This window comes from Stegodyphus dumicola, chromosome 7 (assembly GCF_044657685.1).
Source record: "Stegodyphus dumicola isolate Sdum_Otavi_A_Nest chromosome 7, ASM4465768v1".
Taxonomy (NCBI): Eukaryota; Metazoa; Arthropoda; class Arachnida; order Araneae; family Eresidae; genus Stegodyphus; species Stegodyphus dumicola.
The window spans coordinates 48280489-48297754 of NC_140774.1; the positions used below are offsets into that span (position 1 = coordinate 48280489).

At 33.1% G+C, this 17266-nt stretch overlaps 1 protein-coding gene across 4 annotated transcripts in view; it reads left to right on the forward strand.

Annotated features, from left to right (window-relative positions):
* Positions 1-17266, forward strand: part of LOC118198084 (dystrobrevin alpha-like) — a 167024-nt gene that overhangs the window by 101954 nt on the left and 47804 nt on the right. For all 4 annotated transcript variants that reach the window (XM_085820167.1, XM_085820166.1, XM_085820168.1 and 1 more), the window contains exon 13: positions 2264-2468. In XM_085820167.1, the coding sequence (XP_085676293.1) occupies positions 2264-2468 (205 nt within the window). The remainder of the gene's footprint in view (positions 1-2263; positions 2469-17266) is intronic.

The window sequence follows — 17266 nt, forward strand, 5'->3', positions numbered from 1 at the left end:
TGCAAATTTAAGGGCATTTTGATTAACGTTTAAATACAGTGTATTACCACTCAGAGAAGTGAAACATATTTTTGTTTCGGATTTAATCGAAAATTCGGTGATTTTCATATTTAAGCAGTCTATTATGGGATACAAAGTGATTTAAAACCAATAAATGCAAGTCTTCATTTTTAGTATTATTAAATTATTAGCTGCACTCATGACATTATTAAAAGAGGGCTGTAACCACAGAAATGAAATATGTAATTTTCCTATACCTTCATAAACAAATTGTCAAAAAATATGCCAAGATGAAATTATGATTCTATTATAATATGAATTAAAATATGAATTCTGTTTATCTGAATTATAATCGTGTAAAACTGGCTTGTAGTAGCTGTTTTTTAAATATAACTTTCAGAGTTCTGTGTACTGATAAATTATACAAACTAAAGAAAAAAATATGTGGAAGTGACTTATTCTTAATGGTTAGAAATTGGTTTGGAAAACAACAGGTCTCATCTATGACTGTTGTATGATTTATTTGCTGTTAGTGCAAAGTGTTAACATGAAGCAGATATTATCTAAAAACTATTAAGGTACCGTAATCTTTGAGAATTGTGCGTTGTCCACATGAAGAAAGGGGAAAGAATTGCATTTTGAAAATTTCAAATCACAATTTTAACACCTTGTAGGGTATTCAATTATTATATAAATCAAAACGATTGCTACGCTTCCCAATTAATAAAACTAAATCTCAAGCTTTTAAAGAAAATTGAGATCCAAGAATAGAATTTTAGTTTCTTGATCGTCAGTGTTTGTTACTGCATTCTTTTTGAACCATAAAATGGTATCTATAAGAATATATCAAAATATTTAGGAACACAGTGCCATTTGAAAAATTAGTTGACTGTTTGAATAAAATTAAAAAGAAAGATAAATATATACATTTGAACCTCGACATATGAGTTTAATTCGTCCTAGCACTGAGCTTGTATAGCAAATTTCTCATATTTAGAAACAACTTCCCCATTGAAATTAATAGAAATCTAGTTAATCTGTTCTGCAGCCCCAAATATATGAACATAAAAATCAATTTTTCTAATAAATAACATTGGTAAGTAATATAATCATAGTTTACCTTTATCATAGCTTCTGACACAGACCTTTTAACTGCTTCTCGTTAATCCACACCAACAACAGCTTCCTAGCATCTTCAGGAGTTTTGGATAGTGCTTGGAAGTAACGGTAACTCCTTTGGCTACATCATGTTTCTTAATTTCTTCCTGCTTCTTCAGATTAGCGCAGATCGTCCATGTTGAAAGGCTATAAGTCTTCGTCAATTCTATCACTCTTACATCACACTTATGTTTATCTATGATTTCTTTCTTAATTTCAATGGCCATGACTTCCTTATTGTAATTTGCATCACTACCTGAAGCAACAGTTTTCTTGGGAGGTGTTGTGAAATAATTATTTTCATGTTAAATGTAAAAAAAACAATTAACTCACAAGCGCACAAACACATAGATTTAAAAAAAAAAGCACTGAGTGATCGGACGGGGAGATTCCCCAAGTCGAACCGGACTGGCAAATGGCACCACGCATACCAACAGCCTGGCTCATTGCTCGTTACTTGAGTCAGTACTTGTATTTAGAGATGAATTTTTCGCTCATACTTTCCTCATATCTCGAATTTCTCTTATATAGAGGTGCTCGTATCTCCATGTAAGTTCCACTGTTTAAGTTTTGTTTTGAATTTAGTTGAAAAGCAGAATCAGAAATTATGCTAGCACTATATTATGAATATTAGAAATGTATTTTTTATGATACCTGTGGTATAAAATTATGTATATTGGAAAATATTCAGTTGAAATGAATTTTTATTTATTATTGATTTTTATTCATTGAATGATTTGCTTCATTATGCCAATGATCAACTTCTTTAAAATGGATGATGAATGAATAATCTTCATCATGAGTGAGCTACAACTTCTGATTTTTATCGTTAGGTGACAGAAATTGCTAAATGGAAATAATAACACCCCTTTGAGATTTTAAAATAGGTGAAATTAAGTTTAGCACTGGAGTTTATGAGATAATGTTTGCTAAAAGAAAGAATTAGCCAAGCAGCTGCATGTTAGCTATACTGCTCTCATAGTTTACCATTGGCATCAGTGAATACAGTAGTTCTTCATTATGTTGGTTATGAATGTGTTTATTGTAAATTCTATTAATTTATGATAATAACTAACAGCATTTGAAATTATTATTAAAATTGTAGAGAGATAATGCGTGAAATTGTACATTTACGCAAGCAACAAGAGCAAGAAGAAGAAGCATTGAATTCTGAAAGAAATCCGACTCTTCTTGCTGAACTGAGAGCACTTCGTATGAGGAAAGCAGATCTGGAACGTCATCTGTCTGGTTTGCAGGAAAGTCGTCGAGACCTCATGTTACAATTGGATGTGTTAATGAGAATGCTAAAAGTAATGTTTGATTTGCTGAGTTTTTGTAAGTTACAATTTTAATACCAAAAGTGATCGTAAATTTCGTTCTCATACTTCTTGAATTATTTCTTTACATTGCTGTGCAAAAGATATATTTTCTTTGATTAATAGTAATAAATTTAAACTTGTATGATAGCTGAATGGTATTTATCACTATTAAATTAGCATTAACAGTGCCTAATCCATAGCCAGTCTCTTGTATAACTCTTGGTAAATTTATTGTATCGTTATGTATGAATTTTGACTGTCCACATTTTTTAATGGATGTCAAGATGCTTTGACCCCCCCCAAAAAAAGAAGAGGGGGAAAAGTGAGATAGGATTAGTTTTTATTAAACATATTCACATTCCTTTTTGTTTTAATAATTTTATTGTATGAAAACCAAGAATAGAAAATCAAGTAAGGCACTAGATAGATAAAAGTATTTTAAGGCATTTTAATTTTAATTGATACTCTTGGAATAATCATTTTGCTTATGTTAATGGAACAAATAAATTTTTTTGTTGATTTTTAAGTAACATTCCATATAATGAGCATAACTAGGTTTCTAAAATAACTGGATAGATTTCAAGTAGTCTAACTCTATTGAAGAGTGCTGAAATGCATAGGGGAGTTCACAAGAAGTTCTAATTATAAAACTCCTTTCTTTGTACATCCAGTCTTTGGTTATGGTGCCAGATTTTTTATCACTGTGTGAGAAAAACCTATTATCAAAACTTGATATTGTTCAATGATTAAGATTGCTGAATATCGTAGTTCAACTTTGGTTAGATTCCAGGCAAACTGGCTGCTGCATGGTTAGGTCTCATGGTTTTTCCCATGTGTAACGTGAATATGAGATAGTTTGCCTTAGAAAGTCCTCTACAAAGGCATCTCTCCTTAAAACAGCTGGCCACCAGCAGCTAAGTATTAAAGTCATTGAACATTGGTAGTTCAATGTGGGATCGAGTCTTGGGAAATGGACTGGCTGCATGATTGGTTTTCATGGTGTTTCCCATGTGTAGCATGCATACAAGCCAGATTCGCTTAAAAAGTCTTCCATGAAGGCTTACCTCCCCATAGGCAGATAGTCCTTGAGTTGTTTTGTCTTAATCGAACTTGACACAACTAGCCTCATATGCGTTGTCATATTTAAATGTAAACAACCCAACCTAATGTTGCTCAAAATAGAACTTTATTTTATTACTGGCGCTGCAGTCTCTGACTGATGTTTGCAGGGTTCGTACGGTCCTTAAAAGTCCTTAATTTTTTCAAAAATGATTTTTGGTCCTTAAAAGTCCTTAATTTTGGCCAAAATGAATAAACGGTCCTTAATTTTGCTTATTTGACATTTCTTATCATTTCTAATGATTGCCATTCTAAGTGTGAATTACGATTTCTCATGAATATGGAATTAAAATTACACGGCTTTTAACCAATCTGTTGGCGGATTTGCGTTGCAAACGATAAAAAAAACAATTAGCTACCGAACGAAAGTATCGGTGTCTGATTGGCTATTCATCCAATCTTTCAAAACAGGTGTTATCCATAAATTTAGGCAGATTGTGACGAAAGCGTGAAGCCGGAAATTCTTTAAGAGGCGAAAGTGATGATGAAGGTGCTCGAGAAAAAAATAAAGGGGGGGGGATTCTGAAAATATTTGCCAAAATTAGAGCAATTCCAACCTGGAAGGCCACAACCCTTCTGACGCCAATAGGAACGAGATGCCCGGAAAGTGCATTTTCAATAAACTGTGGCTTCATCAAGCCACAGTTTATTGAAAGTCCGAGTTTATTGACTACAAAGACTGGATATTGATGGATGGCAATCCTTAAATGTGGTCTTTGTCTGAAACAAATTGAAATTTCTAGAATGGGAGAGTCAGCGCTGAAAATTCACATGAAAATTAAGTTTCGTTTTATCATTTCAATTTGTTTTTACACGGTTTGGCTTAGCTTAATTTCTGTGTTTGTTTCAATTAAGCCCTAAATTAATTTTTTATCACCTTCTACGGAGTTTATTCTCTTTTGCACATACTATATGTGTGCGATATTGGGATTATGAGTTTATTTCTGCAGAGGGTCTGTTATCGATTTCGCGGGAAATCTGTTGGCTCCATTTCGATTTTAGGTCGCCAAGGGCAAATTCGGTAACACTAGCCGAGAAAAAGTGAAGTTCGGAAATACGTTTTGAAGCTTCAGTAGAGAATTAAGTATTTGGTTTAAACCTATGTTGTTGATAGTAATGCATAATTTTTGCTAATGGCGATACAATTATTAGTTGAAAATAACTAACTAATTAAAAAATTTTTTATATTTTTAAAACTGAAAACAACTAATTGAAACTAATTTTCCTGAATTAACTAGATGCAAAATTAACTTTCATGAATTACTAAAGTTATTGAGTAGAAGTTTAACTGAAAATATACATTCTGTATTATATATATATATATATTTATATTTATACACTACAAAGTCCGAGGTCTGGACTCGTCGGGACTTCGGCAATCCCAGATTTGAGATTTTTCTGGATATTAGATCATTTTAAATCTACTAAGATGGCACGTAGAAATTATAAAATTGAAAATATGAAATCGTGATTTATGAAATAATGAAGCATTTATGATTTAAAGGGTATCAAAATTTACAAAAGAAAAGAGCTTAATATTTATATGTTTACTTTATTAAACATTTCTTTCAATGTGAGTTGTTTGATTTGTTTTCTCTGCTAATACTTTAGACTAATACTATAGACATATAATTTCTTGTTCAGTTATTAAGTTCCATTGTTCAATTCCTGTAATTGCTGTGTCGAGAATTCCGAATAACTTGTCAATCAAAATTTTTTCTCATTCAGTAACCTCTCTATTACTTTCTTCACTATCGATAGCTGTATTTTCTGGATTTAGAACCGTACTACAGATTTCGCCCTCCATTAATTGATTGATGATTGGGCATTGTCATCGCAATGAAAAACTTCTGTTTAACTTCGCTAAATTCTGCCGCCTGGTGTGGCCATGCGAGCTCTGGCGTTGGTTCTGGCTTTATGTGAATAACAAATCAGTTATTCTTAATTCAAATAGCACTAAATATAATCGTTTGTCCTATGAGTATCATTAACAAAATCTATTTTTAGCATAAGGAAAGAAATTTCTGCTAAATATCCCCTTGTCAACATTTTAGCGCATTAAACTTAAATCTGTAATCGGATAATACTCTATTATTTGGCGTCGCTGCATGATTCATCACTCAAGTTGTCATCCGTTGATAAACATGTGGTGATGAAAGCAAAATACAATAAATAATGATTCGCGATTTCGGCATCAAGGATATAAAATATTAGTTGGTGTAAAATTAACAAATGTTTCGGTTTGAGATTATGCCAAGCAGATACGCAGCTATGGAGTCAAGTTACTAATCACACAAATTTATGCTAAAATAATTATTTCTTCAATAATGAGATATTTTATTTAGCGCCAAACTGAGATTAAGAATCGGGATTTCCGGCATGTTTTTTTATGATGAGGAAAAAATCTAATGCGCGTGCGTAAAGCATACCCCTTCCCTTCAAAAAAGCCCTAAAAAATTGGTTGGTGGTGGCTTTGAGGTCCGGATTTTAGATCATTCCAGATAGTGGATGTCCGGATCTCGGACTTTGTACTGTATATATATATATATATACACATCTTTCAAAATATAACTTACCAGTGTGGATTCACTCTTTTAAAATAATTCTACTTTAATTAAACTTAAGAGATAATATAATCAATTAATCAATATTGTTTAGGAAATAAATTATATCTATATATATATATATATAGTAAAAAATGTATATTTTCACTATTCAAGTATTCACTGTGACAAGTATTCTTATCTTGTCACATGAACAGGCCTCTGTGGAAAGGGGCTTCTCTGTAAATAAAGCAATTGAAATTGAAAATTTAAGTGACTCATCATACATTTTTCAACGCACAGTATTTGATTACATAAAATTTTCTGGAGGTGTTCTTAATATCGAAATTAATAAAGAAATGAGATCAGCAGCAGCTACTGCAAGAAGTGGAGTTTGTTATTTAGAAGAACAAAAATCTTTAACTAAATCTGAAAATTCAAAGAGGAAAAGAAATATTATTGAGGAAGAAATTGATTATATGAAGCAGAAGAAAAAATTTCTTCAAAGGGACATTAAAGATATTAATGAAGAAGTAGATGCTTTAGCAGATGTAGCTGAGACCAGCAGGAACATTGATTTGTTTATCAAAGCAAATGAACTTAGAAGAATAGTTAAAGAAAAGGAAATAGACATAAATAAATTAGATGTTAAAATAGCTGAAAAGATTTCAGATTTAAAAAAAGCACAAATGTTTTGTATAAATTATAAAATTGAAATTATAAAATTTTATTGTACAGTTTATAAATCTAGTATCTTTCAAAAAACCAAGGAAATAAATTGTATGTTTACAAATCAGTTATTTTAATCTGCAAAATATTCTTACATTGTGATTATAATAGTAGTTGACCGTGTTTAAATAAATATCAAATAAGTTAAATAATAATCATGTAAATCTCTAAAATAGTGACTGTTATTAGTGTAAAATACACTTATACATGTTTTTCAAGAAATTATGTTCCTAATTTAATATTATCTACTTCATAACTTGTAGGGAGTTAGTTTAATTTTCAAAATTGTTTTATGGTAAGTATTAAATTGAATTTAATAATAGTGCATAATACACACTTCTGTTAGTTTCTTAAAGTGAAATTACAAGCATGAAGTCGGTTGTATGGATAATTGCTTTATTCTATTCATTTTTTTGTTTGCTGATAGGTCCTTAATTTTTTCTTTGATGGTCCTTAAAAGTCCTTAATTTTTTCTTTGATGGTCCTTAAAAGTCCTTAATTTTCATGTAAGGAAATGTGTACGAACCCTGTGTTTGCTATGAAGTTACACACTGTTGTTGAGTTTTTTAGCAATCACTGACTTTATGCACCCTTGTCTATTGGAGAAAAATTGTTATACAGTCAAAAGTCGTTAATCCGGACTCGTCGGGACTTCGGCGATTCCGGATTATCGATTTTTCCGGGTTATAGATCATCAGTTTAAATCTCGTAAGATGGCATGCAGAAATTCTAAAATTAAAAATATGAAACCATAATTTATGAAATAAAGAACAATTATGATCTAAAGGGTATCAAAATTTACAAAAAAAAAAAAGCTTAATATTTATTTGTTTACTTTATTAACATTTCTTTCAATGTAAGTTCTTTAAGTTGCTTCGTTTTATGTGATAACACTTTCTCTTTAATTCTATAAACAGACATAATTTCTTGTTCAGTTACAAAGTTCCCCTGTTCAAGTCCCGTTAATTGATGTGCCGAGAATACCGACTAACTTGTCAATCAAAATTTTTTCGTTTTTACTAACCTCTCTGTCACATTCTTCATGTGTTTATCCATTTTTTGCAGCAACTCCTTTTTGTTTGTTGGACATCGAACCATACTTTCATTTTGTAGATCCTTTGGAAGTTCCAGCATCGGAAATTCTATTTGACATAATCGAAAGTTCAAGTTTACTTTTATAAAATTGCTCTCACAGTCTGCAAAAAATAATAAGCGGGATCCAATTCGAACATTAAGGAACAATGCAATCATTAACATTAACCAAAATAGATAATTTTAGCTTACACCGTCCGTTATACATTAAACGTGCAGGCGAAAACGTATTCTGCACTTGCGCACACGCATATGCGCAGTAGTCAAGGTCTTACGCGCACGTGTAAAACGCCTTTGCGCATGTGCCAACGCGGCGCATGCGCAGAAAGTTTTTAGCTTTGAGGTCCGGATTATAGATCATTCCGGATTATGGGTGTCCGAATTAACGACTTTTGACTGTACAAGGAAATTTTTGGCTTAACCAAGCAATTTAAGACTGTAAACTCAGTTTACTTTCTTGTCTGAGTTATGCAAGCATAGGGAATCACTGAATATTTCTGAGCATAGGAATATATATTTCAGGCCAAATATCTAACTTGGCTTGATGAAATAGGCAATTGTCAAACTTGACCATCTTCTCCTAACTCATAAAAGATAGCCTTATGATAACTAAATGCACATCTATACCAATACCTCTGCAAAAGATATTACTAAAAAATCTACTGCAATTATTTTCCTTGAATATTTCAAACTTAAGAACTTCTGATTTTTTTCCTTAAATAATTTTGATGGAGAAATATACACAGTTAATCTGGCACTCCAAAAATCTTTGAAAGATCAGAACAAAAGTTTGCCTCTTGACAGATTCATAAGCTGCAGTCCAACGTATTATAAGTTATGCTTTGGAAATTGTAGCTTGCATCCTCCAACCACTTAGTATGGATTGGAAAGTATACATCAACATTAAATTATTTTCTAGCAGAGAAATAGTTCTTAAGTAGATTCTTAACCATTATGATTTGCCTGAAACTGAAAATACATATAAACCTGAAGGAAGTGTCTGTCATGAACTTTTGTTACACACCTGCTTACTAAAAAAAAAAAAAAAAAAAAAAAAAAAAAAAAAATCCTTAGCAAATAGTTACATAACAAGGAGATAGTTACTGACTAGTCTTTGATAGGGTGTAAAGTACTTGCATTTAACAAGACCTCCCTCTAAGCTGTTAGAATCTCTTCTTTCCATCATTTGACTGACCATGACTAGTAAGCTAAAACACCGGTGAACATTGGCATACCTCAGTCTGACTGATAATATGTACAGCATGTTTCAAAAAGAATACACGCATTTCGAATGCATATATTTATTAAACTGTATGACATACGATTATGAAACTTTACACACATATGTACGAACCTCTCAAGATCAGATTACAGATGTTCAATATGTCTTCCATCATGGACACGAACAATATGACATCAATACTCAAATTTCTCCCATACTTGGGCAAGCATGTCCGTCGTCATTGATGTTATGACAGTGCAGATCCAGTTCTTCACCTCTTCCAGGTTCTGTGGGAGTGGTGGCACATAAATGTTGTCTTTAATGAAAACCCACAGGAAGAAGTCACAGGGTGTCAAATCTGGTGACCGTGAAGGCCAGCTGAGACATGCCAAGTCACCAGTTCCTTGATGACCAATCCAACGGTTCGGTAGAGCTTGATTCAGATAATCACGTGTTTGGCAACACCAGTGAAGGGGTGCTCCATCTTGTTGAAAAATGAAGTTGTCTTTGTGCAGCCTCGGAAACAACAGTTTTGTAACATAGCGAGATACTGCTGACCGTTAACCGTGTTTCCATCAAAGAAGAATGGACCATAAACAGATGATTGGGATATCGCACAAAAAACATTAATTTTGGGTGAATCTCTTTAATGTTCAATGGCTGCATGTGGGTTCTGTAGGCCCCAAATTTGAACATTGTGTTTGTTTACATGCCCACTAACATGATAAGTCGCTTCAGCACTGAACTCAATGCTTTGCGCGAATGTGTTATCATTGTTAATAACATCTATAATCTTGTTACAAAATGTTTGTGTTTGTCATCAGGATGCAGAGCCTGTAACAAATATAACTTGTAAGGTTTCATAACCAACCAACATCTCAAAACACGCCAACTTGTTGTTATAAGGCAGTTGTAACTCCCAACTGGCACGACTAGCTGATTTTGAAGGACTACGTTGGGGAGCAGTTTGAATTCGTGGAACATTTTCGTCGGGAACTCGATGGCGGCCAGGTCGCTTTCCTTTACATACACATCCTGTATTTACAAACTGTCGATACCATCTATGAATGTTCCACCCATTTGGAGGATCACTTTGGTACCTAAACTTGAAATGACTTTGCACTGTAATCATGGAACTGCACTTCGCAAACTCAAAAACATAAAATGATTTCTACTACAGAGTAGCCATTTTAAACATGTGGCGGTTACCACGCAAAACAGAAGACAACTGACGTCTAGTTGCTATTACTATAAACTAGACTATGTATTCATTTCGCGAATAGCAGAGTCGAGGCGCAGTGACAAAAAAAACGCTTTGTAATATGTATATTTTTTTTTAAACATGGTGTATTTCTAAAGACAGCACCCTCTCTATTTCTAAAGATATTTCATTTTTATACTGAATTACAAGGCACCTCGCGCTTGAAAGAAATATGATGGACATAATAAACATAAAATCCGCTTGCATAAGTATAAGGAACATTAATTTTATGTTATTTGTTTATTTTGTCCCTAGTTCTAAGGAAGTTATTATAATGCGAATTGGCTGTGCTGCTGTACTGTTCTTTCTTCTAATAACTTCTAAAGTAATATATTTCTAGATGAATAACACAGTGGGTTTGTTTTCATCAATGTACCAATCTCTTTAGAATTTTTTTTTTTTTTTCTTAAGAACCCAGCATTCATTCATGGTTGAATTTTTATTTTATTTTGGATCACAAATTAGTATACTTACCTTATTAAGAATTATTAGGCATTAAAAATTCCCTTATTATTATATATCAAGAAAGAAAAATGTAGTTATTATATATATTTGGGTGTAGTGATCTTGACAAAAAAAAAAAAAAAAAAAAATGTTTTTATTTAATTTTTTAAATTTAATTTGTTTATTGTATTTAATTTATGTGTATTGTGGTTAATCTGTATTTTTGTATTTAACTTGTGTTGCTGCGCTGCTTATTTCTGGAAGAATTATTAGTTTTGTAAACTCATTTTCACAACGTGAATTTGTTTTAAATCTTCCACGTGTAGTTTTAGTAGTTTAAATATATTATTGGTGGTGTGTTTCTGAATGGTGATTTCATCATTCACTTTTATGAAAGTCAGTGATCTTGACAAAAAAAAAAAAAAAAAAAAAAAAAGTTTTTATTTAATTTTTTAAATTTAATTTGTTTATTGTATTTAATTTATGTGTATTGTGGTTAATCTGTATTTTTGTATTTAACTTGTGTTGCTGCGCTGCTTATTTCTGGAAGAATTATTAGTTTTGTAAACTCATTTTCACAACGTGAATTTGTTTTAAATCTTCCACGTGTAGTTTTAGTAGTTTAAATATATTATTGGTGGTGTGTTTCTGAATGGTGATTTCATCATTCACTTTTATGAAAGTCAGTATTTTTATTCTTTCAACGATCTGAGAGGAAACTGTTTTAAGTGTTATTGTTCTTGATATGTGGATTTCAAGTCCTGGCAAAAAAAAAGTATTGCCAATTGAAGAAAATATGTGTTGCAATCCTTGTATGCAGAGTAAAGTAAATGTACAACCCTGTCTTCGATAATATTGTTTTTCCCCCTATGTTAAATAAGTGCTCTACAGAGGCTGTTTGCACATTTTTTAGATAATTTTCATTGTATTTGCAAAAATATTTTACATCAGGAGATTTTTGATGCAATTCTGCTGATTGATGGCACTGTGAGTAAAGAGAAGGACCTGTTTGAAAATTGGATATAAAATATGTTCCTGATAATATGTTGAGTGGATCTTAACATTTTTCCCCACTCTCCTTATTTTTAATTTGCTGTTATATGGAAAACCAGCAACAATCATAAATCCCTTTAAAAAACTTTGTTTAGATTCTTTGAACCATGTTTTAAGATTTTTTCCCCTCCTGTGATGGATTATAATTATAAATGGATCTCTTTTTTATTGCAGTCATTTAAATACACCTAAGATTCATCTATCATGACAACATTTTTCCATTTTTGCCTGGTAAAATGTTTCTCATAAGGAATTCTGTATTCGGTGCATGGAGAAAGACGATGCACATATGTCTTTTCGTCTTCTTAAAATTCAAATCAGCATTAATCACTTTGTTTACATTTCATACTGAGCACTGTAATAATTTTGCTACTCTCTTTTGACTTGGCAGATTTTCTTTTACCATTAATGATCTTACCTCTTCACTATTTGAAATATTCTGTTTTTCCTTGGATATGAATTTGAAACAATTTTTCCACCATAAGCCAAACCTTTTTTGTTGACCATATTACCTATCATTGCTTTAGATATAGAAAAACTATGGCTTTCACAGCATTTTTGAATAACTAGATATGAATAATTTTCTTCAGAAAGAGCTTAAACGTAGCCTTCTATCCATTACTTCATTAATAGTGTTATTTTGCATGAAAACAAAACTGTCAAGTAGCAGACGATAATTTATACTTTCAAAAATATAGTTGCAGTTAAAAAAAAGAAATTTTTAAGCAGATGATTTTTTTTACAGCAAAGCAGAATTTTCTAAAAAATGTCTGAACAACCTCTGTATATGGCATTAGTTTACCATGAAATAATATTATAGCAAACTATTTCTGTATGATTTGGCTTTGCCATTTTGTACACCTCATTTTGAACATCAGATTTTGTATTCTGGAGCTTTAATTTCTGAGGGACTAATTCTTAAGCTAGTAGTAGGATTTTATGTTAATTATTCAATTATTATGATTTCAAACTTTATTATTATGTCTTCTTTTTGTAGTCCTCACCAAAATACAAGTTTTTTATTGAGTATTTTTTAAGCCAAGAGTGTGAATGTTTTAAAGTTAGTCTGGCAGCCTCCCTTATAGTTATGTATTATTTGCAGCACTGTTAAAGTTTATTCCAGCTTCAGCCATTTTGCTAGCTGACTTTTAAAGTGCACCATATTGCTTTAGCCAGCTTAAATAGATCACTTTGTGAAATCTTCAACTATGTTACTTAAATTAAAATTTCAATGTTGTTACTTTAAATATTCGCAAGTAGTGGAGTTATTCTATAGCACAAGAGGTGTCTTCTTTTAATTTAAAGAGTTCAATGAAAAGGTTGTTTTAACTTTTGTAAGACATCCTCCCTCCAATGGCAGGCACTAGCCATTATAGGCATTGGCCACTATTAAAACTGGAAGCAGTGGTCACTTCATTATGGAGGCACCTAATAGGTGGGCCACTGTTGCCTCCTATAAAGGGACAGACAATTTACATACATGCTTTCTCCCAGGCCCGTCGGTACGTTAGTCAGAGTCACTAACCACTTTCCCGGATGGCATTTTTATGAGCCTGTGTCATCTTAATTCAAATGAGAACTTAAGCTCACTTATCAGCCTTGATTGTGTCTGAAAGGCACTGAATTGAGCTTTCGTACAAAGCAGAACCATACAGAGTAGTCCTGTTCTTAACTGCTTAGCTTCAAACTGTTTCAGGTGTTATACTAAGATCAAATTGTTGCAATTTCTTTGTAATTCATATATATACACTGCTTGACATTGAAAATGCAACATGAAGAAGGAGTGGTCAGAAATTTATCCAAATTTTAGAGTAGACACACGTCACTGAGTTATGCAAATAATGTGAAATGCGCAGCTCTCCGATGCACATGAAGTAAGATATAAGGGAAGGAACGTGCAGAATGGGCAATATTCGTGTCACTATTTCTGCCAGAAAAATTATCGAAGAAAGTTGGTTTTTGTCCTGGAGGATATGTGTATTAGGAGAGAATGCCAGGCCGCCATCAACGAAGGCATTTCCAGCAGGTAGACGATTTTGCGAGCGGTATGGTGATCGGGCTGAGAAGGGCGGGTTGGTCCATAAGTCAAATTGCAGCTAATACCCACATGGATGCGAGCACGGTGCATCGGCTATGGCGGACATGGTTGGAACAAAGAAATGTGGGGAAAAGGAGGGGTGCAGGTGCAGCCAGAGTAACGTCAGCACGCGTGGATCGACGCATGCGCCAACAAGCTGTGGCGATCCCGCAAGTCACTTGTACCATGATTCTGCAGCATGTGCAAGATACTGTGGATGTTCCCATGTCGACCAGAACAATTTCCCGTCAATTGGTTGAACGTGGCCTGCACTCACGGCATCTGTTAAGAAAACTGCCATTGACCCCACAGCATCGATGCCAACGTTTAGAATGGTGCCGGACTGGAGAGATGTGGATGACAAAATGGTGAAATGTTATGTTCGCAGACGAGTCACGCTTCTGTTTATCCAATGACAGTTGCCGCAGATGTATGTGGAGTTTACGTGGAAACAGATCTAATCCGGCAGTAACTGCGGAACGCCCCACCATGCGACAATGTGACATAATGGTTTGGGGCACTATTGCCTAAGATTCCAGGTCACCTCTAGTTCGTATTCAGGACACTATGATGGCCCAAAGATACTTGGATAATGTACTGCGACTGGTGGCAATCCCCTACCTTCAGGGGCTGCCTAATGCAATTTTTCAGCAGGATAACAACCGACCACACAGTGCTCGCATCTGCCAACATGCTCTGCAAGATATACAGATGCTTCCATGCCACCGTACTCTTCTGACCTGTCACCAATCGAACATGTGTGGGATGTTATTGGACGCCATTTGCAGACTCTGCCCCTGCCTCATTCAGAAGACGAACTGTGGCAAATGGTTGAAAGGGAATGGAGAGCCATCCGTCAGGACACCATCCACACTCGTATTGACTCTATGCCTAGACGTGTTTCTTCGTGCATCGCTGTCCATGGTGGCCCTACATCCTACTGAGCCGATGCCGTTCTCGTTCTGTATTCTGACTATCATTTTGAAATAAAGGTCACTTATTGCTGTTTGCTGTCTCTGTCTTTCTTCCAAATTTCATCACTTTCTGACCACTCCTTCTTGGTGTTGCATTTTCAATGTCGAGCAGTGTATTTATTTATTTATTTAAGATTAAAAAATTATAAGATTAAAAGATTTAATTATTAAATATAATATTTATAATTATTTTAAATATTATATATATATATATATATATGGGGGAGGTCATAATTAATTACTAGAGTATGAGACAAAAGTATAAACTACACTATTTTATTCATTAAACTACTATGATGATATGAAAGCTGGTAAAAATATAAAACTAATATAGTAGATAGATAACTCCATGGAGACAGCATAGTCCACGAATAGTTCACATAATAATATGTGCAATGTATGTAATTCACATATCGGGAAAGAAGTTCAAAAAGTTTTGCAGAATTGTTATCTGTGTTGCTCCTGAGCAAAAATTAAAGTGAAATGAAAATATGATTCCATTTAAACAGAAAGGAGTGAATATCTTTCACTAGTGTATAATATTCTGTGTATTTTACATTTATTTGTTCTTCAAGAGTAAAATATTCTGACTCACATAAAATAAAATACAGTACAAAGTCCGAAATCCAGACGTCCATTATCTGGAATGATCTAAAATCCAGACCTCAAAGCCACAAACCTTTTTTTTTGGTATGCTTTACGCATGCGCATTTGATTTTTCTTTCCATAATAAAACATGTGGAGATTTTCACTTAAAAATTTTGATTCTTAGTTTCACTTAGGCACTAAATAAAATACATCATTATGAAAAAACAATCATGTAAGCATAAATTAGTGAGATTAATAATTTGGGTCCGGATAAAATTTAGAACTTAGGAAGGCGCTTTGAAGCAGAATTTAGAGACTGCATCAGGCGGTATGTAGTGCTGGCCTTAGATAAAACCTTAAGTACCATATATACCCGCATATAAGTCGACCCCATCACTTCAACATAAAAAATTCGTAGAAAATAAAAAACCCACGTATAAGTCGATCCCCCACTTCCGAAATCGATCGAGAAACGTCGGAAAATTTTTTTTAAGTACTACATTTATTCAAAATCATATGAGGAAAAAAAGTAAATATACAATAAAAAATACCTTGGTAAATAAACAAAATCAAAATCCTTCAAAGTCCGATTCATGGTCAGATTTGCCAAACATTTCATAGAACTCATAGTAGAATAGAACATAGCAAAAGCATCCCCAACATATCTAAAACGCAGGATAATTGTGGAAAAATGATCGTATATAGTAACCTTCTAGAATTTATTCCGGAAAAGATTCACATACGTAAAATCTATCTGCATTTTCCCTTTTTAAAAGTTAAAAGAAATATTCAAAACTGTTCAGTTATTGCGTGGGCTATTTTTTTTTAATTTTGACGTGTACGCCTGTTAACAAAAGTATTTCATGAATGAACAATAACTATTATAAAGACTTATACGTATGTAAAAACTATCTGCATTTCTCTTTTCTTGGCATGTTGGTGAAACTTTTTTATTGCTCGATATTGATCGGTTGTTCAGGGGCCGAAAATTCTTTGGTTTAATCGAAACTTACTCTAGTTAAAGTATGAAACTCTGTGATTAGTTCATCACATAATTTAAGTCATGAAATTACTTCAAGTAAGTGACTTATTTGATAAGTCGTCCAATTTGAGTGCGGGAAAAAAAACAACTGCATTATATAAAAAAATTTTTGAACTTCCGATTCTTTTAATTTTTTATGGCCCCGCGTATAAGTCGATCCCCCCACTTTGAAGTCTTTTTTTTGTCCAAAATATCTCGACTTATACGCTGGTATATACGGTATATGTGGGAGTTTATTTATTCAGGACTCAGATTAGTTTTAAGCATGTGCAAGAAATAAACATAGGTATAGTAAATAACTAATACAATTCAGGCTTAATTCAGTACACAATAAGAGCAAGATAAAATTTAGCGGAACAACTTGGCTTTCATCGCAAATCTTGTGATACATAGCCAATAATTTATAACAGATGCTATTAAGCTAGGCTAAAATTATCTTAACTGATTCTAAGGCATTTCAGTTAATGTTACAGACTACACTGCTCCTTAATTTTCTAATTTGATCCAGCTTATTATTTTTTGCAGACTGTTATTATTATAGGAATTTTATAAAAATTAAGCTTGAACTTTCGATTATATCGAAAAGAGTTTCCAGTTCTGGAGCTGCCAAAGGATCTACAAAGCGAAATCATGTTTCAATGTCCA